This window comes from Sceloporus occidentalis, unplaced genomic scaffold, assembly GCF_023333645.1.
Source record: "Sceloporus occidentalis isolate IW3139 unplaced genomic scaffold, rSceOcc1.0.p SCAF_4, whole genome shotgun sequence".
Classification (NCBI taxonomy): Eukaryota; Metazoa; Chordata; class Lepidosauria; order Squamata; family Phrynosomatidae; genus Sceloporus; species Sceloporus occidentalis.
In genome coordinates this window covers 66,770,224-66,795,132 of record NW_028316984.1, presented here as the reverse complement: position 1 = coordinate 66,795,132, position 24,909 = coordinate 66,770,224, and the positions used below count along the sequence as shown (strand labels likewise).

The window sequence follows — 24,909 nt, the reverse complement described above, 5'->3', positions numbered from 1 at the left end:
AAAGCAGGACGTACAGTAATGATGGACTTATTTTTTCACATCACCGCTGTTCTATAGGTCCTCAGTAAGAGCTTCTACAAAGCCACTGTCTTTTGTGCTTTTACATTCCCCCATCCATCCAGCAGCCCAACAATCCATGAATTACTGTGCTTTGGAATGTATCCCAGCTTTGCAATCACACCCTGGTGACCTAATTTATCCTCCTAATTATTTTTAACATCCTTCCAGGGAGCCGGTAGTGGCTATGAGCATTTAATGATCATGCTTCAACAAAATCTTATAAGTTCTCCATAAGTAAAGATTTAAAGTCTTAACTTAAACACAAAAGCAGGGAGATGTAATCTTAGATAATATATTTCTTTAACCCAAAGGTCTTTTGGGGCTGTACAAGACAAAGGCAAGGCTATTCTCCCAGCAACAATAGCCTGGTGCACCCTGGTCTACCATAGGTTACCATCTTCTGTTGAAAGCCCGCACATTCCATCACTGTTATCAGCATTCCAAAGGGCATACACTCAAGTGTCCAGATTGCTTATATCTGACAATGTCACACAACAAGTAAGCCATGCATGTCCTCATTTAACAAGCTGCTTATTGTGGCCAGTTTGGTCTAATTGAAATTCTAAGGCCCAGCAGGATGCAGAGTGCATGAATTTGCAATTCAGTACCTGGTATATGTAGTGCAAGCCATCATCTCTCTATAGTAGCTCTCAACCAGAAACGAGGAGTATGACTGTTGCCATACACAAAAACATGCATCTCCAAACATCCCCCCCCCCCACCCCTCCATTATATTTTCAGGAATGAGCCCTGCTCATGGCAACATTATTTTTGGGACCGCTGTTGGCTATGGAATTCCAAGAATTGTCATCTTTAAGAAAGCCATTTTCCCAAGCTCTGGTAATTAGCATTCAAGACTGCCTGGTACACAAGTGTCCCATATCCCTGCAGTCATGTCATTAGATCTGTCCTTCCCCAGCACAGAGTCCCCAGTATGGTCTTTTCACTCTGTGGAGTGATGATGAATTCTGAGCTCTCTCTTCGTCTTTAACACACACACACAGCAACTAAAATTAATTTTTAAAAATGTGTTGTTGTGTACTTTCAAGTTACTTCCAGCTTAGGGTGACTCTAACGCAACCCCTTCACAGGGTTTTCTTGACAAAATTCATTCAGAAAGGGTTTGACATTGCCTTTCTCTGAAGCTAAGATAGTGTGATTTTCCAGTCACCCAGTCCATTTCCATGACTGATTGGGATTCCACTCCTGCTCCCCTGGAGTCCTAGTCCAACACTAAGACCATTGTCTATTGTCATATCAATAGATCTTAGGGCAGAACACAGTACACAGGGTAAACAATTTAAAACTGTAAAATATCATTTATAGTCTAAAAACATACTAAACCATGGAGTATATCACACAGAGCTTTTGGATGCCTTCTCCTGCATCCCGATCCTGGCCCCAGGGATCCCCAGTGAGCTATCCCATCATCCTCTTCCTTCTCCTGCATCCCAATCCTGCCCCAGGGACCCCCCAGTGACCTATCCCATTGTCCCCTGCCTTCTCCTGCATCCCAATCCTGGCCCCAGTGACCCCCTGCCATCCATCCCATCATCCCCCGATTGCTCCTGCATCCCCATCTCACCCTCTCTGCCAAACTGCCATCTATCCCATCATCCCCTGACTGCTTCTTCATCCCGATGAAGGATGATAGCTAAGGAGGGGGCAGGGAAGGAGGACAGCATCCAGAGCCCCACTGAGCATGTGCAAGGGTGCAGATTCGAATCACTGAACCCTCTGGTGTGGTAATACAATGTGCACTCACTCCATTTTGCTTGAATCCGCAGGGAGAACTGACTTTGCTTCCCCCTCAATTCAGAAGGGCAACAGAAAGGCAACCAGGTGTGGTAAAACATCCCGTTTTAACCTTAATTCGCATTGCTAGACAGGAGTGACTCTGGATCTGGTGTGAAAAAACATCACGCTTTGCATTGCTAGAACAGGAGTGACTGCAGATCTGAGGTGCAAACCCCCCCTCATGTGATAAGGTCCCATGTAACATTTAGAACATTTTTTTAAAAAAAAACCTACATATATGTACAAACTAGACAAAACTATTGGATCCCAAAGGCTTTAATAAAAAGCCATGTTTTGACTTGATGTCCAGACCACTGAGTCCCAAGTGGATCTCTAAGGAGAAGACATTCTGCAACTAGGGTGCCAAAAGAGAGGGGGGAAACTTACAGGGTATTCCCCAAATGTTTATCCTTGTGCAGTCAAAAAAGTACCACTCATGAACACAAAGGCATAGTTGATTGATCCCAAATTTCAATCCTATAGCCATTAACTTGGAGTAAGCACCAAAAACCCATAGAAAGCACACACAGAACCCAAAAGAACTGTTTTCTGCATTGCACTGTTAGTGACATACTGTGAGAGATGTCAGAACCATGAAGCTTTGAGGGCATAGTAATAGTCTCTCTGTTTTCAGCCCTGGTGCAAGTGTATAACAAATATAAATCCTCATTGTCTAAGGGTAATCTCAGAGATTCAAATACACTGGGAAAGAAAATAACAAATAGGTCTTTTGAGATAGATTTGCTTAGAGAAAGCTATTATACCTTCCTGTATAAATAATCCTATTTACCATGAAATATATACTTATACTTTGTATAATTATAAAGGGTTTTGTCTCATATGCAGCTGATATCTCCTGATTTAAACAGAAAAGGCCTCCACCCTCCTCTTGACATCATGCTTGTCAAGATAAACATTCTAGCTGTAACATAAAATTATCATACAACCTCCAATATCTGTGTTTTCTTCCCTAGTTATAACTGCACTCTGAGCTGCGATGACTACCAGACTTAACTGCTATGGATGTTACTCCTTTGTAAAATAAGAGAACTGTTACACCTCACCATGCTAATGCCATGTAAAGATCCCATTTTTAATCTAGTTTCTGAATTGGCTGTTTCCTCTTTTGTTGTCTGACTGAATTATAAGAAACACAAACAAAGGAAACCAACAAGTCCCTACAGGCACAATGGATATATAGGCTATGACTTGACCATATTCTTCAACAGGAATTTTCTAGTCCCAGAAAACTGTCTCCAGTTTTATAACCATTGACTGCCTTGTGTATAAAACCAAACTGGACTATTGCAAGATTCCATTAGCTCAGTTCCATGCATGTTCACTTGAAAATAAGCACCACTAAATTCATAGAATCACAGAGTTGGAAGAGACCTCAAGGGCCATCAAGTCCAACCCCCTGCCATGTAAGAATACACCATCAAAGCACCCTCGAATGATAGCCATCCAGCCTGTATTTAAAACTTCCAAAGAAGGAGACTCCACCACCCTCTCAGGGAGCGTGTTCCACTATCAAACAGCTCTTACTATCAGGAAGTTCTTAATGTTGAAGTGGAATCTCTTTTTCTGTACCTTGAATCCATTGCTCTGGATCCTATTTTCTGGAGCTGCCAAAAACAAACTTGCTCCATCATCATATGATTTTAGCAGCAAGACTGTTATTTACCCAGAAGTGGAAAATGGTAAGAGTTTGCTCCCAGGTCAGAATATGTGAATTGTTATAGATATCAGCTCTGAGCAGCACCAACCCAGCTTTACAATTTCTGCTTCTTGTCACCCTTCCCAAAGTGCCCTTCCTCTTGTACCCTTCCCAATGTTGTGCTTGCCTGAAGCAAGATAGAGTACCAGGAAAAGCAACAAGCGGAAACATAGTTAGGTTCTTGTGTTGAAGGCTTGGGAAAGAATTAACACTAAAATAAAGAATGTTGAATAGAAGGTTGACCCCTCCAGGTGTTCTTTTAACCACAATTCCCATTACTTCTCATCATTGGCTGTGTTGGCTAGGTTTGATCGGAGTTGCAGTCCAACAGCATGATCACATATTCTCCAACACTTTAGTAAAGGCACCTGGGCAGTATGTAAAAAATAACACCAAATTTGCAAGGACTGATTTGTGTGGGAGAAAGAAACACTAACAAGCCTTTGGTCATATAATTCGGCAAGTGGATTGAATAAATACAAAGAGAAGGAGAAAGTCAAAGAGATGCCAGTAACACAGAGAATTAACTATGTGACTAGCTGGATTGGAGCCATGCCTGTTTGCAGTATCCCTAGATTGGGAGAAAAGCAGATATAAATAAATAAATAATAATAAATAATAATTAGCACCATGTCTAAAAAAGATACATACATTGGTAGTCTATTTATGCAATCCTGGTTTTGTTGGTATATTGTTATCTGTTAAGATTAAAACATCTTCCCAAAATGACATTCCCTACTCGCTAATGGACTACATGTTTTATCTGTGCATCTCAACAGATCTCCATCCAAAAGCAGAAAGGCAGCTAAGAATGCCATAAGGTGTAATTGAATATTTTCAAGAGGTCAAAATTATCCAGACATCTTCCAACAGGCTTTCTACAAAGGTCGCCCACTAAACCTGTTCAGGCCTGACCCTACTTAACTCATATAGTCTGATAAGCTCACAACTCAAATCCTGTTCCCAGTCAATTTGATGGCAAAGCTCAAATTAACTTCCATAGACAACACTCCTAAAGGGGGATTATTGAAAAGAAGCAAAGGAATGCAGCAGCTGTTAACAACAAACATAAAATAGTTGAGAAACTATGCACCCAGCAGTTGGTGATTACTGGCATTTCCCAATTAAAGCCTCTGACGAAGAAGTTCCTTTTAAAAAGTATTTTTATGTACACCCAGATCCTCCTTTTCCTCTGTTCTCTGCCTAGTTGGAAGGTTTTGTTTTGTTCTTAGTGAACATCAGCACTAAGAGGATGGTTAAGGAGGGATGGAGAAACACAGACTTGATGTCAGCTTCCAGCACACAACCTCAGTAAACAATGCAGCAAACAAGATTGGGAAAAAGCAGAATTCTACTCTAGTTACTCCTATTGCAACAATATGTGTCTGCATCCAATAGGCAAGGTAAACAGCAGCTGCCTCCTAAATACCTTACTAAGCATTTAAGCATCAAAACAGAAAGAAAAGATAAGAGCAAATAAGCCTGCCTCACCAGCTACCCTCAGCTTGTTGAAAAAGCATAGATCTAGAAGTTTGGCCAGAAATTGTAAAAAAAGTGGAGGTGGTGAAATAAAGTCATTCATGGATGCAAGTGGTTTCTAAAAGGTTTTGTTTAGTTAAACGAGGCTTAGCCGACCCATTTATTTAATTTCACATGCATATATAGTTCTGAATAAAAAGTTTGTTGAAAAATATTGATCTCTTCTTTTTTGGTTGTGGGGGAATTTATCCCCATTCCTTTGATGTTATTCCAGTCAAATTGTATACTTAAGTACTATTACCCAGGACACATTCCTTAGCTTCTGTTAAAAAAAGTAATGCTCAGCTTGTTAACTGATTATACCTGTACTGTTTTTTCCCCTAGAAAGATGGCTATCTTTTAATTTTTTTACACAGATACCACAACATCAATGTACACAAGGACAGAGTGCCTTCACTGGTTTTTAATTTATGAATTAATTATCTAAAGCTATTTGTGCAAACCCAACAAGTTTGTTGGGCGAGCATGCATACAGTAATCTCTTTTATTTTCTTATATATATTTCCAATGTATAATAAAATAGATTGTATTATTAGAATTATATTATTAGAACCTTGTCTTGTTTTCTCTTTTATTTTGGAACTAATTACTAAAACCTGAAAATGAAAATCAGGATAATTATAATTATAAGACTTGTAAAAGCCTTATTGTGCCTGAAGAACAGGGCCTCCATGCTCCCTTTAAAATTATTTTAATTTTTAGCATAAAATTATTTATTATTATTATTATTATTATTATTATTATTATTTTCACAGTGTTACATTAACATGGGGAATACACAAAGAATGTAGTTAGTAAGGAGTAATGATGTTTAACATTCACAGACTGTTTCAGAAAGCCTGTAGTGTTTGGCTCCAATGAGCATGCAGTGAATGGGAATATAGATAATAAGGCGGTGTTGATAATCCCACATATGTGTTAAATTTTAGTCTGAGTCTCATTTAGAGAGAAAGATGAGATAAAAAAATCAAACAATCAATCAAAGACATAAAATAATTTTTAAAATGTGAGAGAATTGGCAAGATACATGAGTTAGTCAGCCTAACATGCCAATTGGCATTATATGGGTACTAATGTAAAGATGGAGAGTTATGGGTGCAGATGCAGACATCTTGGGACAGTTGGAATGCCCTCTTATGTGAACGTACTGTTTTTGTTCACATTAGTGTCTTTCTAGAATCAATTACCTCTCTCATGAAATAGGCAACCAACCAGGGAATGACTAGTGGACATGTTGCCATTGGTTTAGTCAAGGGGTCTCTCTCACACAAATATTTATTATATGTGATGGGCTTTATCTAACTAATTCATTTTTTATATACGGTGTGAGTGTGTGTGTGTGTGTGTGTATCTGCTGAAGACAAGCAACTAACAAAATGGTCCTTTTGCACACATTTCCATACCTAACATGGTACGCAGAAGTTAACCTAGGGCACATTTTATGAATCATATAAATGTATCAGTCAAATAAATGTCCATATCTTGGATCAAATATTGGTCAGAGAGGAAGACCACATTTCAGATGGCTGGACTCAATCAAGGAGATCATGGGCCTGAATCTGCAGGACCTAAATAGAGTACTGGAAGATAGAGGCCTTGGAGATGTCTCATCCAAAGTTTCACCATGAGTTGGAGTTGTCTTAAGGGCAGTTAACAACAACAAAATATGGAAGCAGGAATCATGTTTCTTTCCATGAGGCTTTAACCACACAATGATCAGGAATGAAATCAGTGAGCCCTGTGAATATTCACATTCGCAAGCAGAGCTAACATTCCCAGGAAGTCCCTCTGTCCAATTTTTAGAACTCTATCCTATCCCATCAGCCCTCATGCCACCATTTCCCCTTCACTGCTTTATTCAGTGGGGCTCCCCAGCAGTCTGGAGAGGTATCTCAATTGGCTGCTGGGGGGAGGGAAGGAAAAAGGGGATGGAAAGATCATATTCCACAATTCCCTTTTGTAGGTTTGTCTTGGTATCCATACCCTGGTGTCTCTTCTTCTGGCACTCTGCTCTCTAAAATGAGAGGCAATATGTTGTGTTTAATGCAGTTACTGGAAAGCTTTGAAATAAGTGGTGGCATTTTTAAAATAACAAGAAATGCCTCCCAAATGAAGGGGCATATCTGGCAGCCTTAAGGTTAAAGTGATCCTTGATGGTGAACACAGGAAGTGTTTCTGTAAACCAAACCACATAAAATAAGGAGCAATGTTCAAACTTAAAGAAACTAGAGCTATAAAAGCTGTTTGCAGTCTGCCAGATCCACAATTAAGTCCTAGGACTCGGCAAAAGTCACAAAAGAAAATCCAAATTCCCCCCTTCCTGAGTCTGTCCAGGAAACCTTTAGTAGCAAGGTTTAAGATGAATAGAATAATAAAGAATAGAGTCGGCCTCTCCTGCCTCACAGGGTGGGCACACACTTCAGTCTGTTCCTTTATCAGCTACTAGAAAAGCGTCTCTGGACTGTGTTTTTAAACCCTGCTGCGGATGTAATGATTATGGGTGGAGGCTGTTTTGGAGCCAAGGGAGTTTATGTGAACAAAAGCTTTGCTCCTAAATCTGGACTGTTTCAGTTTCCTTCCTTGCTCTTTTCCTGAAAGGAGCAACACTGAGAAAAATCCTCAAAGCAGAAAGCCAATTCTATGGGGCTGTAAAAGCATGCAGACCTTATTGTGTAAAAAGGGCCCACAGTCCTGTGAAATAACTAAGGGAATAAAATTATTTTTTCATGAGGAAGGCAACCTGTTCAGTACAGAAGGATAACTTGAGCCTGTAAAGACAGGCCAAAATAAAGCTGCTTTGGTTCACTTTGGAGGTATGCTGTTTAAATGATGCATGCGTCCCAAGAGGCCTGAAGCTCCGCTAGAACCATGCTCCAGTCCTAAGGACTGGAGTGCGGCTTTGATGCAGCTTCTGGCCTCTTAAGGTGCATGTGTCATTTAAACAGCATACCTCCAAAGTGACCTGAAGCAGCTTTATTTTGGCCTGTCTGTATGGACCCATTGAGAACAGTGTGGTATAGTGGTTAGGCTTCCCATATCCTGCCTGGGGGCGGGACTTTCCCGATTTGGGGCGGGTCCACACGGTCCCGCCCCGGTTTGGCCCCGCCCCCGGGACTCCCCCCCCCCAGCGACTCCTCCAGGCTTGGCTGGGGCTTGGAGGACGGCTGTCTCCCAAGCCCTAGCCATGCCCTGGGGGCTCCTCCGCGATCGCGGAGTCCTCCAGGCTTGGCTGGGGCTTGGAGGACGGCTATCTCCCAAGCCCTAGCCATGCCCTGGAGGCTCCTCCGCGATCGCGGAGTCCTCCAGGCTTGGCTGGGGCTTGGAGGACGGCTATCTCCCAAGCCCTAGCCATACCCTGGAGGCTCCTCCGCGATCGCGGAGTCCTCCAGGCTTGGCTGGGGCTTGGAGGATGGCTGAAGCGAAGCCCCAAACCCCTGCCTGGCTGCCTCCATCGCGGGGGGGAGGAATCCCGGGGGTGGGGGCAAAACGGCGACGGAGGCAGCCAGGCAGGGGTTTGGAGTTTCGTTTCAGTGAGTCCCCATTCCCTTGCCTGGCTTCCTCCGTTGGCGACGGAGGCAGCCAGGCAGAGGAAAGAGCCTTTCCTCTTTCTCCTCCTCCTCTTCTTCTGCCTCCTCTCCTCCTCCTTTTCTTCCTCCCCTTCTTCCTCCTTCTTCTTTCTCCTCCTCTTCCTCCCCTTCTTCTTCATCTTTTTCCTCCTCTCCTCCTCCTCCTCCTCTTCTTCCTCCCCTTCTTCCTCTTCCTTCTTCCTCCTTTTCCTCCTCTTCTTCATCTTTTTCCTCCTCCTCTTCTTCATCTCTTCTTTTCCTCCTCCTCTTCTTCCCCTCTTCCTCCCCTTCTTCCTCCTCCTCTTCTTCTTCTCCTCTTCCTCCTCCTCTGCCTTTTCCACTCTTCCTCCTCTTCAATGCCCAAATGTGCTGTTTGGAATGGGGAAGGAAGGTTGGCCAGAAAGGGAAGTACGTTTCTGCCATCTGTCTAGGAATAATGCCAAAATGTCCTCCATTTTGATCATGCCTAAGAAACATGCATTTATATTAACATTTTTGAAAAATAATCAATTTTTTTGCGTGTCCTCCATTTTTAAAAAATGTATCCTACATTTGAAAATTTTGTCCTACTTTTGTCCTACATTTGTCCCAGTTTGGAGGTCCAGAATTATGGCAACCCTAATAGTGGTTCAAATGCTGGACCCCTGCTCAGCCATGGAAACCCACTGGGACACACTCTCAGCCTCAGAGGATGGCAAACAAATCTTGCCAAGAAAACCCCATGATAGGCTCAACATATTTGTGTGCGTGCACACATGCGCCTTCAACTTTTCTGTCAACTTATGGTGACCCCATGAATTTCATAGGGTTTTCTTAGGTAAGGAATACTCAGAGGTGGGTTTATCCTTTTCCCTGAAATATAGCCTACAGCACCTGGTATTCATTGGCGGTCTCTCATCTAAATACTAACCATTACGTTTCCAAGATCAGAAGTGATCTGGTGCCTTTAGGGTAATTAGGCCTTATAGTATTCCTTTATATGTTCATATATAATAGTATGTAATAATTAACTATGTAATAATGAATAGCTGATCAATGTTGGATGCCTTTATTGTATTTAGGCCCTAGGGTCACATAAGGGTCAGCATAAGTTAGAAACTACTTCAAGGCACAGGACAATGTGGGTTGCCAAGTCAGTACTGTACCTGGACCCAGGATTTCATGGTCAAAACCTGAGACCTAAGGATGTCCTTTTGTAATGTTACAAAAAGAAGGCCTGGGTGATGTTACAAGTGGCAACCCATAATGATGTCATTAAGCATCACACATTAAGCATCAACCACAGTTACACAAATTATGCCATTTAAACAAAAACTACAAATCTAAAAATGAGCAAAATATATACACACATACCTTTCCAAACAGTGCTCTTACTTTGTCCTCCACACCCTGAGAACTGACATCTGGCAACCCTATGGATAAAAGCCACTATCTGTGTAAATGTGGTCCTATGCTAGGTAAATTAATAAAGCCACCTAAGCCAAGTGCAAGGTAATAAGCTTTAAAGGCTTAGAAATGTATCCCTTCCCCAGGGCAAGATTATACTAAAAATTAGTCATCATACATAAGACTTGGGAGCACATTTGGGCTACCAGCAGACCCACAGCCAGGAAATATTCACATTGATATGGACCCATAGATGTCACCAGTGCAAATCACTCAGTATTGTATCCTGAAACCAATGCCTAATGTTGATTTTATTGTGATATAGATGCCAAATAACAGTATATACAATTTTCTGCTTGCAGTACTATATTTGTTGAAATGTATATAGTTTCATATTTGTGGCACATTCCCCCAGGGTAACTAATAAATAACACAAAATAAGGAAAACAACTCACAAGTAAATCTTACTTACTACAGTTTAGGTGTTTTACCATTTGTTAATTTACAAAACAAAATAATAATATGCTTGTATTATCCCAAAATGTAACATACTACAAGTAACATTACTTGCATGACTTCCAAGCTCCAGCTCAGAATGACCCATAGAACAAGACTATTTTCTTGTTTTATTTATTTTAATTATTATACCCCGCTCTTGCGCCACATAGGCTTTCAGAATGGCTTACAATTATTATTATTTTTAATTAGTTCCTTGCTCTCTCTTCCTCCTCTTAAATTGCTAGAAACTAAAAGAGTCACTAAGGCCCCATTCCCACTGGCTTATATAGCCGATCAAGACTCGGATTATGGGAGCATCATTCCCATTTGAGTGTGCATTCGATCCTCATTACGCCGGTTTCATTCCTACTGGAATTCGTATCTGATCCCCATGTAATCAATTTTTCCAGTGAAAACCCAAATCAGGGGGGTCGAACCCGGGTTAATTTGACTGCACTTTTCCTGAGGTTTTTCTTGCACCTCCCCAGTCTGATCTGGGGCAAATGAATGGGAACGGCAAGGGTGTATCCGATTTGGGAACTTGGGGATGGGAGGAGCAGTGCTCAGGGGGCTGGCCTGGGGGTGTCACCCACTTTGTTCTCTTTCCTGCATTACCGGCGCTATCCCCCCGTACGCATGGCCTTCCCCCAGTGGAGTGGGAAGCAGGGTAAGGCGATCGAGTGTGTAGACAAATTTATTTTAAAAATAATTAAGCTTTTGATCACCTAGGTCAGGTATAGTCAACCTTTTTGAGCCGGGGGCCAGGTTGCTGTCCCTCAGACAACTGGGGGGCCGAACTCAAAATGGCGCCCGCAGCGGCACGGAAGCTGCAGCGGGGGCAGCAATCAGCGGCAGGACCAGGCTGGGGCCGGTCCCAAGGCCTTGCTGGGCCGGATCCGGCCCACGGGCTGTAGGTTGCCAACCCCTGACCTAGGTGCTCTGTCGGGTGTCCAAACATAGCAAATTGCTACATTGACCTCCAAACGTGGTAAACACATTATGCTCCCCTGCAACCCCCCCCCCCCGCTCCACATTCATAGAACGACATGTGAGGAGAGCCATTGAACACCATTTTTAAACTATTTTTCTTTTTTTTACATGCCTGCTTGATCACCCCCCAGACAGCCCAGGGAGCAATGGGGGAGGCAAAGGGACTTGGGGGGATGGAGGCTCCTTCTCCCTTTCCCAGAGGGGAAAAGCGCCTAAGCGATTGATTGACTGCTTTAAAGAAACAAACAGAAAAACAGGTTTGAAAGACACAAATGGGAACAGGGAACAAAAATAGCCTGTGCCAAAATGTATCAAAACAACTGATGTCACTATGACATCAAGCGCCAAGGCGCTTGATTGACAGCTGCTTAAAAAAAAGAGGTTCTGGAAGGGCAATGGGAACGGGGAGCAAAAAAGTCTATTTCAAATTATAACAGAGAAAATTTCAATGGGAACGAGAATATGAGTAAAAAAAAAAAACCAAGTCCATTTACACTCTTTCGTAATGGGAACAAAGTACCAGATTTGAATACAACTCGGAAAAAAGATCTGAGTCAGAATCGCAGTGAAATATGCCGCTTTATATGCCCAGTGGGAATGGGGCCTAATACTTAATAATGAATAAGTAAAATTTGAAATTAAAAAGAAATGCTATTTTTTTTAAAAAATATATTTTTAAAAAAGCTATTAAAAATATGAAGCCAACATACATGCTGTCCTATTTTCTGGCTACACTCTCCATCTGTCACTATAATGTCAATAGACATTAATTGTTTGTAACAATTATCTCCTGATGCTCAGCGAGCACGAAAGCTTCACTGCATACAATTGTTTCTTGCATTTAAGTCTCCATATGATTCTCCTTTATCTCCATCTGTGCAGTGGTCTTCAACTTATCTCCTCAACTGGGCTCAGGATTAAGGTTGCCAGGCTACCCAGCTGCTTTATATCCACAGGAGGCAGAAGAGAATGGCTGAAGGGACCACTGAATGAGTAGAACAGGTGGTGTTGGTGCCACTGGCTTTCTCGGAAGGTGTCCTTGACGCTCTCTTAAAGACATATAATACAATCTCACCCTCTGTCAACCCCTGCTTTTGTTCTACTTCAATGCCAGAAGAAAGCAACAGTCTCTTCCAGGACACCCCATTCCTTTCCCTGTTACCACCAACAACCCCCCGGCATACAGCACCCTGTAGCCACTAAACTTTCTCAGCCCTCACTGGACTGTTCTGGCTTTGGGGTTTTACTCTGCCTAAAACTATGTTTTCCTAAAGATTCTCTCAAACATGAAGCCTTTCCTTGCAGTTTTCTTCAAGCCATATGAATTTTATTCCACTTTTCAACCTCTTTTATTCTGCATCAGTCTCAAATGAAACATGACATTATTTTTAAAAAATTAGCCTTGTACAGCTTATTTTTAAAAGAAAAACAAATAGTTGGCAGTAGAAAGGAACATTTCAGGATCACACTTGCCTGTCTGGGCCTCCATATTGACCCACACCCATTGACTGCCTCGCCATGCTAACAACGAACTAATTTTAACAATCTGACTAAATGTTATGACATCAATTGTACAGATATGGTCATGGGGATGGATAGTGGTTATATGTACAGCTGACCAAAGGCAGTCACACTTTCAGTTCATGACACACAGTATCCAAGGCCAAAAAAGTAATCATGATGCCTCTGACAGAAAAATCCTAGGAACATCTTTCCTTTTCCGTGGCAGTAACAATGCAAAAATAATAAAATTGTGATATCCAAAATAATAGGCGTCCATCTCACTCTGCCTAGTGGGTGGAAAACATTTTCAACAATCAAAATTTAAACACTTTCTAAACTTCTTTTACACTGGTAAAAGAAGACTGACACTTTGTGCCTTCAATCAAATTAGGACTGATGTAGGTGTGAATGGGGGGGGGGACACTACTTTGTCACCATTTAAACTCCTGCTCCCTTCTGATGGCAACATAGTTGGAGTCTGCCAGACGGCTTGGAAAGGAAGCTGACTGGCAAGACTCCACCAGTGCAGGGTTGCTAGGTCACTGGAACAATAAAAAAAGGCAAGGAAAAAAACATCCTGGCTGCAAAAGAGGCCAACCCAGAGTATAAAAGGATGGGTGGGTGGGTAGATGGGGGGTAGGGAGATACAATGAAAACCACTGCAGCTCCATGGATGTGTGAAGAACAGGTTAACTGGAGTGAAATATAGTTTCAGGCCTGAGTGATCAGAACATTGTCTGGCAGTAGCTTTCCTGGGTAAATTAATAGCATGTCAGATCTGGATAACTGTAAGGAAATATACATTATTCTGGCATGCCCTTAGCCATCAGAATACTCCTTTAGATAAGGTATGGAAACTAGGTCATTTTCCATATATGAAGATTTTCATTGTCATCGGAATGCCAGATATGTCGCATTAACCTAGGACTGAGAAATTCTGTTAAGCGGTCATCAGGAAGCGTCTGTGTTTCTATATAACCTGCGATCCACAGGAAAGCTGAGATTAAACTGTAACAGAACTGAACAATAGTATGGAACAAAATCTTGTGAGTGGTTTCAGGATGAGGCACAGTGTGTGCCAAAGTTGTTTCAAGGTCTGTAAATTATAGAGTTCACATATGGGATAACAAGAATGCCATAATTTTGATGTCATGCTCGGTATATTAAAACTAATAGCCAAATTCAACAATAGCTAGCATCCTAAACAATAATGATCTACAAGGGGAATTGCAGTCAAATGTTGCAGTGTCAATGCTCCTGGTCAATGCTCTCTCAGGATACTCCATTCTTTTTCCTGTCCGTGTTATCCTCTCCCTAGATGTACAGCATTTTGCACTTGCTGAGCATGTTCAGGCCTCACTGCACTATTTTATGCTTGTTTGGGAGGTTTGCCCCCAAATTTTCCTATGGATATTTTCCCTAAAGATTCTGCAAATAAGCATGGAGATAACCTCTTATTTATAGTTGGTCCATTTCAACTAAAATCCAGCTAACATTCATCAGCTTTTCATGACTACATATCTAATTATTACATATTACATATAAAGATATAGAAGACTCCTATAAGGCCAAAATATCCTAAAGGCACCAGATCCCATTTGATCTTGGAAGCTATGCAGGGACAGCTCAGATTAATACTTGGATAGGATGGATGAATCTGTGGATGCGGAATCTGTGGGTACAGAGGGTTGAATATTTATGTTCAAGATAAAATAGCAGTAAAATATAAACAACATGTGTTTAAAAATGTTGTAAAGCCCAATAAAATAAAAACTTATTTGGCTTATGGTCTCAGGTTGGCACCAGGAAAGCCTTTCGATGGAAGGAATTCACAAATGGGGTTACCACCACTGAGGAGGCTTTCTTTCTGGTCATTGCTAACATTGTGTAGGCCAGGCAGCAGCAACTAGAAGGAGAATCTGCAAAGATGGAGGAACTCAAGTGGATTTTACAGTCACATACATCCTAAAGAGTTGAACTGAAGGGCATTTAGCACAGGGTTTATCCTGGATTAAACTTCCAAGGTCTCCTTACAGGAGCACCCCCATTAGGGCTCTATAAATCTTGATCTATCAAAGGAATGAAGACCAAGTGGCACCTCTAGGCACCACCAGACTACAGCTTCCAGAAACTCTCACCAACTAACAATTCTGGCTAGGCCTAATGAGAATTACAATTCAACAACTCTGGACAGCCACATGTTTTGCACCCCTGACCCACCAAACTCTCTCAATGGAAAAGGTCCTCTCACATTCCTGGTTTGTTTCCACTAGCTGCCTCTGGAATCAATTCCCAGCTGCAGTACTGGAGAGAAAGAGGTGGGAGACAAAGGTGCATTTTCCAAGCTTTCTTTTCTTACAGGTATGGGCATGTATTGTCATATATTATCTTGAGATACCATGCACAATCCTTTCCCAGTACAATGTCACTGTCTCTAGTTTGGGTGCAGAGTGTACAAAATGGCATTCCAGAGGACAGGCCATTCCTCCCCACAACCACCAAATATATGCCAGCCACAGATGCTGGCGAAACGTCAAGAAGAAAATTTTCTAGAACATGGCCACATAGCCTGAAAAACCCACAAAAAACCATGGATGCCGTCCATGAAAGCCTTCGACTTCACAAATGGAAGTTGTTTTGTAATTTCTATTATTTTGATATGATGGAAACATGATTATTCATCTCCGTAAGCACTCCTGAACATTTCGAAGGTAATAACAGCAAATACAGTATGAGGCATTGATCCTCCAGAACAATATGTCTCACATAGTTTTTTGTGGGGTTTTCGGGCTATGTGGCCATGTTCTAGAAGAGTTTCTTCCTGGTGTTTCACTAGCATCTGTGGCTGGCATCTTCAGAGAGTGCTTGTCAGGCAAATAGGGAAGCATATTCACAGTTCTTATATAGTAGGACAAAAATTAACATTATACTACAGTCCGTAGGAACGCTAGCCTACAGCTGCTTTCTCCTTGCAAATATGACTTCCAGAGGAAGAGGAATATGTAGTAGAGAAATATTGCAAAGTGGGGGGTAGGCTGTGCTTTCTGGCAGTATCTTTACTTGCTCCAAGGCAGCAAAAGCACACAGACAAATAACTGATGAATTTCATTTTGGAAAGGACTGGGTAAATTTAAACTGAACTGGGTACTGGGAATAAAACAACTTTGTTAATGCCAGGAGCTCCCAGGAAATACTATACAATACTATGGAAGAATAAACCTTTTGTGGGTGGAAGAGGCATTGTGTGAAAAAATGAGACTGGCAAGGGAATGATAAATCAGTTCCCCTCTCTGGCTCTGTCTGCACAGGCCAAATAAAATGTCCCCCTGCCACCATTCTCTCAAAGGAGAGTCTGGATGATACACAGCCCAAACCCTGGTCTGGTGCAAACAGTCCAGACAATGGATTCAAACCCTGCTCTCTAGTGTCATAATCCAATGCTCAAACCATTTTACAACACTGTCTCTTCTTACTCTCTCCCTGTTACCTCCTCCTCCTTTGAGACTGTGACCCTTTCTGCACTGCTTGGAGAAAGCAGATCTCAGCCTCTCCCAGAACTCTAGCCTCTTTCCAGCCATTGTTTCAGAAGGGTGTAGCTGTTTTGGTTTGGGCTGCACTTGGATCTTGACAGCACCTCATCATTTTTACCTTTTCTTCCCCCTTGATTCAAGCCATCTTTCCATTTGGCCTAAAATTGCAGGAACACTCTCAGAACTTTGTATAGGATTTTTCTTTCTTTCAGTAATCAAAGCCCAGCAAGTGATATTTCAATCCTGAGCTCAAAGCCACAAGGGAAGGAGGTAGTTGTTGACAGTAAGGGGACTAAATATTCCCCTGTGACCTAACATCTGTTGCATTCAGCTTGGCAAAAGCCACAAGTCATTTTGGCCAGAGCACGGGGGATCACTTTACTTCAAATGAGATTATGGCTCTAGAAGAGGCTTGTGCTCTGCCAAAGCTCCTTCCTCAACACACTGCTTTGTGCTGACTTCCAAGCCATGCTTGGTTCTGCCAGGAAACTGCTTGCCAACCCTGTACACCATGCATCCACCCTCCTGTCCTTCCAATGCCAGCTCTGTTCTTGAGCAAAGTAGTGCCACCTTCTAACCTTTGTTCATTAAGCTACATACATGCTTAAAAAACCAAGTATCTGAACGGTTGGTTCTGCATGTCAATAAAACAGCTGTTTGGGGGAAAAAACAGATATAGAGTTATAATCTATGATAAGTAACAATGAACAGGAACAGCAAAACGAAACAAAACCCCAAAGGCTTCATATATAAATATAGACATGAGGTGGCAAGCAGGATTGAGAGTGGGGACAAGAATTCAAAAACAATCAATTGAAAGACCTAGAAAATGCCTCAATGAATAGGACAGTCATTGTTTAGTACTTAAAAGAGCACCAGACAGTGGAGAGTAGGTTTTGACTTAACATTAGAAGAACGTCTTGACAATAGGAGTGGTTGGGCAGTGGGACCAATCGTCTAGAGTGGCTGGACAGCTACCTGCTGGGGTACTTTAGCTGCAGATCCTGTACTGAGCAAGAGGTTGCACCTGATAGCCCCTGAAGCCTCTTCCAGTTCTGCATTGGGGAAGGAATTCCTTAGCCAGGCACAACTACAGAAGAGGCCACTTGCCTAGTGTAGAGAACCGGTTGTTTCATTAGGCACAGTGAGGCGTCTGCCTTAGGCAGCAGATGGCAGGATGAAACAGTTAAGATATTGCAGAAGGGAGCTGTGAGCCCTTGCAGCCTGCTTTGTGCCCCTAAATTAGGCTGTTACCTTCATGTGTGCTGGAAGATGTAGCCCCATTCATATTTAGTGGCAGTCCAGTTGAGAGTGAAGGGGGTAGTGAGGGGGTAGGTATGCCTTCTTATTCTTTCCTCAGGCAGATAATTGTTTAGGGTCAACCTTGCTGCGGTTTCCAGATAATGTTGAAAAGTCTCTGATTAAAAAAAACACTCAAGTGGTTAAAAGGTAGCCCTTCAGGTATTATAGCATATAAAATCAGCATCATTATAACCATCATCATCATCTCCACCACCACCATCATCATCTTTATCCCACCTTTTCTTCAGTGCTGAGACTCAAGGCAGCTTAAAACTGCAACAGATACTATATAGTGAAAAAGGTCAATATAAAAGTATTTAAACTGCCTGTAATATTACTGTGAGCGCCTAGATCAGGTGAGCAACTGCACCTTTTTCCTTCCTTCCCTCCCTCCCTCCTCGTTCCTTATTCTTTTCTCTTAATTTTTAAAGCTTTTTTTTTTTTTTTTTTTTTTGCAGAAGTGATGTCACGTCATTTCTTGTTTTTTCAGGCTCATTTTTAGGGACTTCTGATAGGTTTTGGAGGTCAGGGGGGCTAAACAAATGGGCTTATTGCATTTTCAGGTGGCTTAGGGGTTGAAAATTCCCTGAGGGGGGGGATTTAGGGGATTCCCCAATAGGTTTTAGGGGCTTGAAAGCAGCTCCCCTTTCCTCACCCCTGTTCATCCATCAATTTTGGATGTCTTTTGCATTGTAGTTTGTTTTGTGTCATGTATATTTATCAAACTTGATTCAAATAGTAATACAAGGAACACAAGCTTAACTCACAAATCCTTAAGTAAGTCATTCAGTACAAAACATATTCAGGGTAGCCATGTTGGCCAAGCAGCAAAATACAACAAAATCCAAAATTCACAAAACAGTGATAACTTTTATTGGCCAAGCAAAATGCTCAAAATACATCTTGTAAACTTTCAAAGCTTCATTGGCTTCTTCATGTGGCAAAGATGTTAAAAACCATACAGGAGAAGAAAAATCATGATGTTAGAATCACAGTCCTACATTTTGTCTCAGATGTTACTTCTGTTGTCAGTTAAGATAGTCTGGAGGGATCTCATAGAATAATAGAATCGTAGAGTTAGAAGAGACCACAAGGGCCATCCAGTCCAACCCCCTTCTGCCATGAAGGAAATCACAATCAAAGCATCCCCGACAGATGGCCATTCAGCCTCTGCTTAAAGACCTCCAAGGAAGGAGACTCCACTACACTCTGAGGGAGTGTCTTCCACTGTCAAACAGCCCTTACTGTCAGGAAATTCATCCTAATGTTGAGGTGGAATCTCTTTTCCTGGAGCTTGCATTCATTGTTCCGTGTTCTAGTCTCTGGAGCAGCAGAAAACAAGCTTGCTCCCTCCTCAACATGACATCCCTTCAAATATTTAAACAGGGCTATCATATCACCTCTTAACCTTCTCTTCTCCAGGCTAAACATCCCCAGCTCTCTAAGTCGTTCCTCATAGTCCAGACCTTTCACCATTTTAGTTGCCCTCCTTTGGACACGCTCCAGTTTCTCAATGTCCTTTTTCAATTGTGGTGCCCAGAACTGGACACAGTATTCCAGGTGGGGCCAGAACAAAGCAAAATAGAGTGGCACTATTACTTCCCTTGATCTAGACACTATACTTCTATTGATGCAGCCTAAAATCGCATTGGCCTTATTAGCTGCCGCATCACACTGTTGACTCATATTCAACTTATGGTCTACTTAGACTCCAAGATCCCTTTCACGCGTAGTTTCATTCAGCCAGGTGTCCCCCATCCTATATCTGTGCATTTCATTTTTTCACCCTAAGTGCAGTACCTTACATTTCTCCGTCTCAATATAAGTAGAGGCCCCTTCTTGGCCATGTAGGGACTTTGTTGGGGGTAAAATCTTCAAAGAGTTATATCCTAGTCCAGTGATGGCGAACCTATGGCACGTGTGCCAGAGGTGGCACTCAGAGCCCTCTCTGTGGGCACACATGCAGTTGCCCTAGCACAGACTTTGCCAGAGTTTCTTACTAGAAAGCCAGAGGGACGTGGCACTTTGCAATAAATAAGTGGGGACTGGGTTGTAGTTTGGGCACTCGGCCTCTAAAAGGTTCACCATCACTGTCCTAGTCCATTAGTTCCCTCTTGTTAAAAGTTTCCCATGTTGCTGCAAAATTCACTATCTTCAGAAAACATGGGTAGTTGTGTTGGCCACGCAACAAAATTTGTTGTTCTGGTTACCTGCCTTTGAGTAGACCTCAACTCATAGCAACCTTGTGAATGAGACATCTCCAAGACCCCCTATCATCTTCCTTTCTGCTCAGGTCCTGTAGGCTCAGGCACATGGTCTCTCTGATTGATTCTATCCATCTAGCCTTTGGTCTTCCTCTCTTTCTACTGTCCTCTACCTTCCCCAGCATCATTGTCTTTTCTGAGTCATGGCTTCCCATGATGATGCAACAAAATACAACAGTGCACACAAACACACACACCAAGATTGCATCACAGCAAATAATAAAAAAACATAGATTCTAAGAGCTACTGGTACTTGAAGCATCCATTTATAAACTCAGTTTATACAAATTGTGAAAAGCCACCCCACAGCTTCATCAACAGCTTGTATTGTGTATATAGAGCACACATGAGAATCTTCCTTCAAATAAATGGAGGCCACTGCCTCTTTCTCCAGAAAAAGCCTTCTGACACTATTATATTCCATTTGGGTAGGAGCAGAAAGAGAAAAATAGAGAATGGAGGTAAGAGAAAGGAATGTCATATAGGAGGTTTGGGGTAGCTGGAATATGGCACATGAAAAGGGAATGAGGATATATTACAATATTTTGTTGTAGGTCCCACTCTACTCCTCAATCCACTACTACAAACAAAACCAAGTGGTAAATTCCTAGGTTTTATTGAAAAGATGTAGCCATGTTACTAATCCACACATGTCAGTTCCGATTATCTTTTTGTTGTTGTTGCTCATCAGATTTCATGAACACCAGCTTTGAAACATATCTAAATACAATCTAAGTACAAGTGGGCAAGCATGAAAGGGTATCCTTTTCAACTCTTTCATTCCCTGGCAGAAAATGTGTCATTAAAAAAAAAAGGCTTCAGACGAACTCTATTCACCTCTGGATGGGTTTAAGTTTGCCCATTTTTCTTCATGATTATTCCAAGCTGAGATCATTTTACTACTTTAAGACCCGGTGCTTAAAAGAGTATTTGTTCTGTTATCTGCCAGTCCAGCACCATATCACATCCCATACTGGATAAATGGATTGATAATATCAAAGGGAACTGAAATTTAGCATCTAGCCCAGTAATATAAGAAGCACCAGAGAATGATGAATGTTTAAATACTTGGCTTTTTTTTAGTGCCAAATTTTCATATGGTCTTTCAGAACTTACACTGGGACAAAATGCCTTTGTAGGTGATAAGCATTTAAACTTTATAGACACAGATGCAAATATGCTCAGTTTCCTCAAAAAATAGTGACAAAATGAAGCAGCAGTCATTATATCATGATGAACTCGGAGCCTTGAATTGCACATAAAACACTCAAGATCTTGGCCTCTATGGGGTTTTTTTTAAAAAAAAAACTCAGCTACCATCTTAGCGCCTCTGGATACTCAAAAACTAGAATTTCTCTCTTGGCCATATCACTTCAGTTACTGTATTCCAAAAATTAAACATACTTCACATATCATGAGTTAAGAGTATATATACAATCACATCTAAATTGGCTAAGTGCATTCATTTCTCTACAGAAGGATTAGCTCTATCGCATTCCACAATCAGATCTATTAACCTGAAACTGGTGTAGGTCAGCTGATGGCAGTGGAAATTAGGGAGTGGCAATGCTAATCCACATAGCCCTTATAGATGCCCAGTCACAAAAACATCAAAGTGAAGAGCTTGGAAAAATGAATTTTTGGAGTAAAAATACTTGAATCCCCCAGTGTTAAGCTCATGGCTAGGAGATTTTGAAATTACAGTCCACAAAATAACCTTTCTAGCTTATTTTTATAATAGCCTAACTTTATAATAACCTTATCTACCACTCCAGAGTGTCCTATGCCTTCTTCATCCTTTCATTGCAAACCTGTGTTTAATCTTTCTTAGCTCCTCTTGCTTCATTTACATCCTGTTTTCCATGTTCTGAGTCTCATCATTTTTTTGTTACCTCTCCCTGCTTGGCAAATGCCTCTCCTTCTGCCCTTAAATGTCATTAAGTTTAAGCCCCTTTTATCTCCTTATGCTCCTAGCCTTGCAGGACTTCCTGTTTCATTGCTCAAAAACAATAGATTATCCACATCCTGATTGGATTTTGCGTTACAAAGCCTTTGTGCAGGGGAGTATTTAATACTATGTGTAACTACACATATAGAAAATAATGACCCCTTCGCATTCACATGGATCACACTGACTCAGGTTTTGTTATTTTGGAATAAATACATTTTCAATATAATGGTTACAATCTTCTTTCTGGTTAGGGTTGCATTTCTTTCTTACATGGCTTCCTCCTTCACTATCTATCTTCATCTCCCTCCCCATCTTGATCCCATTTTGCATCTGCTTTTTTACCCTCTCTTGTCCATCAAGACCTCTTAGTTGAAGGACAAGAAAAGGCAGATGTTCTTGGGATCCCAAGGAACATTCATTAAGATCATAAATTCAAAACAGACCAGCAACTGGGATATGAAACATTCCCATACCACCTGTGGAGAACATGCTTCTCTAAATGGTCTTGCCCACATTTTAATGCTCTCCCAGCAACCACTATGACCCTTCAAATGCCTAGGACTGAAGACAAATGTTACAGCCAAGCAAGAAGGCTCTTTTTCCCATTCTTAAGTTGAATATCCCCACTCCCCCCCAGCAAACACCATGGCCCTTCAGAAGCCTAGGTCCAAAGACTGATGTTACAGCCAAACAAGCAAGAGTTATTTTATAATAGCGCCAAATGTTGAAGTTTTAGAATTTCCTTTACTCAGGGGAGCAGCATTCTTCTAAGATTATATTATTACTTGGGCGAGCTGCCTCAGCAGCACAGCCTTCACATTTCCCTTTTGGGTGGGAAAGTTTTTCCTCCTTGAACAGGGCCCTAATTATTTCAGTCCAAAAGGGAGGATGTGAATGTTCTGAGAAGCCCAACAAAGCAGCCGGACTCACAAACCAATGCCTTCTGTGAAACAGCAAGATATAGCAACATAGAACCGAAGCAACAAACACATGCATAGACCTCTTCATTCATACCTATTCCCACAAAACCCACTCTTCCACAGACCTGTCTTTGCATCTCTGCATGTAATTTGGCAGAAGTCCACTAAGAGATCACTATTACAAACCTGTGTATACCTATAAGGCAGGGGGTCAGACTGGTTGGCCTTTATGGTCTCTTTCAACTCTATGAGTCTACGAGTCTATGATTCTTGGAGATAGGGCCCAAATCTAAACATGAAATTCATTCATGTTTCATATATACCTTATAACCTGAAGGTAATCTGATAACAATGTTTTTAATAATTTTCTGCGTGAAATAAAGTTTGTGTACTTGAACCATCAGAAAGCAAAGGTGTCACTATCTCAGCCACCCAAATGGACAATTTTGGAATATTTTGTATTTTGTTTTTCCGGGTAAGAGATATTCAACTTCCAATTAGAAACTTTCAGGAAATTGTAAAGTGCCCACTATGGTTTTAAAGAAACCCTTCTTTGGGGGCACCAGTCCTCATTCCACAGCAACATCTCTCCATAAAGTGAAGCAGAGCACAGTAGAGAAAAAGAGGGGGGGGAGGGAGGGAGGCTACAATTTGAGTGCCATCACAGCTCTAATCCAAAAACAATCCACAGAGCCACCAGTGACCACAGCTGTTACAGTGACTAATCCATAAAAAAAACAACCAGTTTTACCAGACTGGTAGAAGGGCACCTTTCAAGCATCTGTCAAGACCACCCATGAGACAAGTGCTCTCCCATTTCCTCCTTCCTTCTCTGTATTCCCACTTTCTCATTCTCTCCTATTAGGCTGAGGGAGAGCATGCAAGAAATCAAATCGCAATGATGACAAGGAAGAAAAACATCTGCTCTGTGTGTATGTATGTCCCTTCAAGTTTTTTCCAACTAATGGTGACCCTAAGGTGAACCCATTATGGGATTTTCTTGGCAAGATTTGTTCAGAGGAGATTTGCTATTGCCTTCCCCTGAGGCTGAGAGACTGTGACTTGCTCAAGATCACCCATGTCCATGTGGGAATCAAACAGTTCCCCCCATGGATTGATTGTCACCACTGGCCCTGCCCTTCTCTAAGACTAAGAGTGAGCAAAGAGGTTGTGAATCCAATGAGGATATGACACCCAATAGCTGAAATCCACACACTCCATTGTTTTGAAGCTCTAAGTAGCCAAGGAATAATGGACAGTTCCATGGTCTCTGCATCTACACAGATATATAACTAAAATATCCCCTCTTCCTTCTTTCTGGAATGCTCCTCAGCCTACAAGATCAACTAAAGATCTTATGTGAATAAGACTGCTGCCACACTGCAGAATTAATGCAGATTGATACCAGTTTAACTGTCATGGCTCCATTCTATGGGATCTGGGATTTATAGTTTGTTGCGGCACCAGAGCTCCTAGGATTTGTAGTTTGTTGTGACCGAGAAAGCTAAATATCTCACCAAAAAAACTATAAATCCCAGAATTCCATAGCATTGAGTCATGGCAGTTAAAGCAGTGCCAAACTGCATAAATTCTGCAGCGCAGAGGCAGCATAGGCTATCTAGCTCATTTTATCTACTCTGATGGACAAGAGTTATCCAGACAATGGTGTCTCTTCCATCACTTGCTACCTGATCCTGATTCTTTTAACAGATGTTACCAAGGATTTAACATGAGATCTTTTGCATGGCTATGGACTTTCCCAACAAATGTAGAGTACTAGCAGAATGGAGCCATCATGAACACTAAGTGGGGATAAGGTCATTTCCCAGGAAGATTCCTCCAGGTTTTAAAGACATGACTCTACTTATAAATTAAGTCATCTTAGT

General features: G+C 41.7%; 1 protein-coding gene across 6 annotated transcripts in view; it reads right to left on the bottom strand.

The window, feature by feature from the left end:
• The window catches only part of LOC149313950 (protein HEG homolog 1-like), an 84,137-nt gene that overhangs the window by 52,851 nt on the left and 6,377 nt on the right, over positions 1–24,909 (bottom strand). Inside the window, exon 2 of one of the 6 annotated variants that reach the window (XM_089520223.1) lies at positions 17,841–18,003. The exons of 4 other annotated variants lie outside the window; for them this stretch is intronic. In XM_089520223.1, the coding sequence (XP_089376349.1) occupies positions 17,841–17,874 (34 nt within the window). In that variant the 5' untranslated portion in view covers positions 17,875–18,003. Of the gene's footprint in view, positions 1–17,840; positions 18,267–24,909 lie in introns of those variants that run through there. One more of the 6 variants, XM_089520221.1, reaches the window with a different exon arrangement.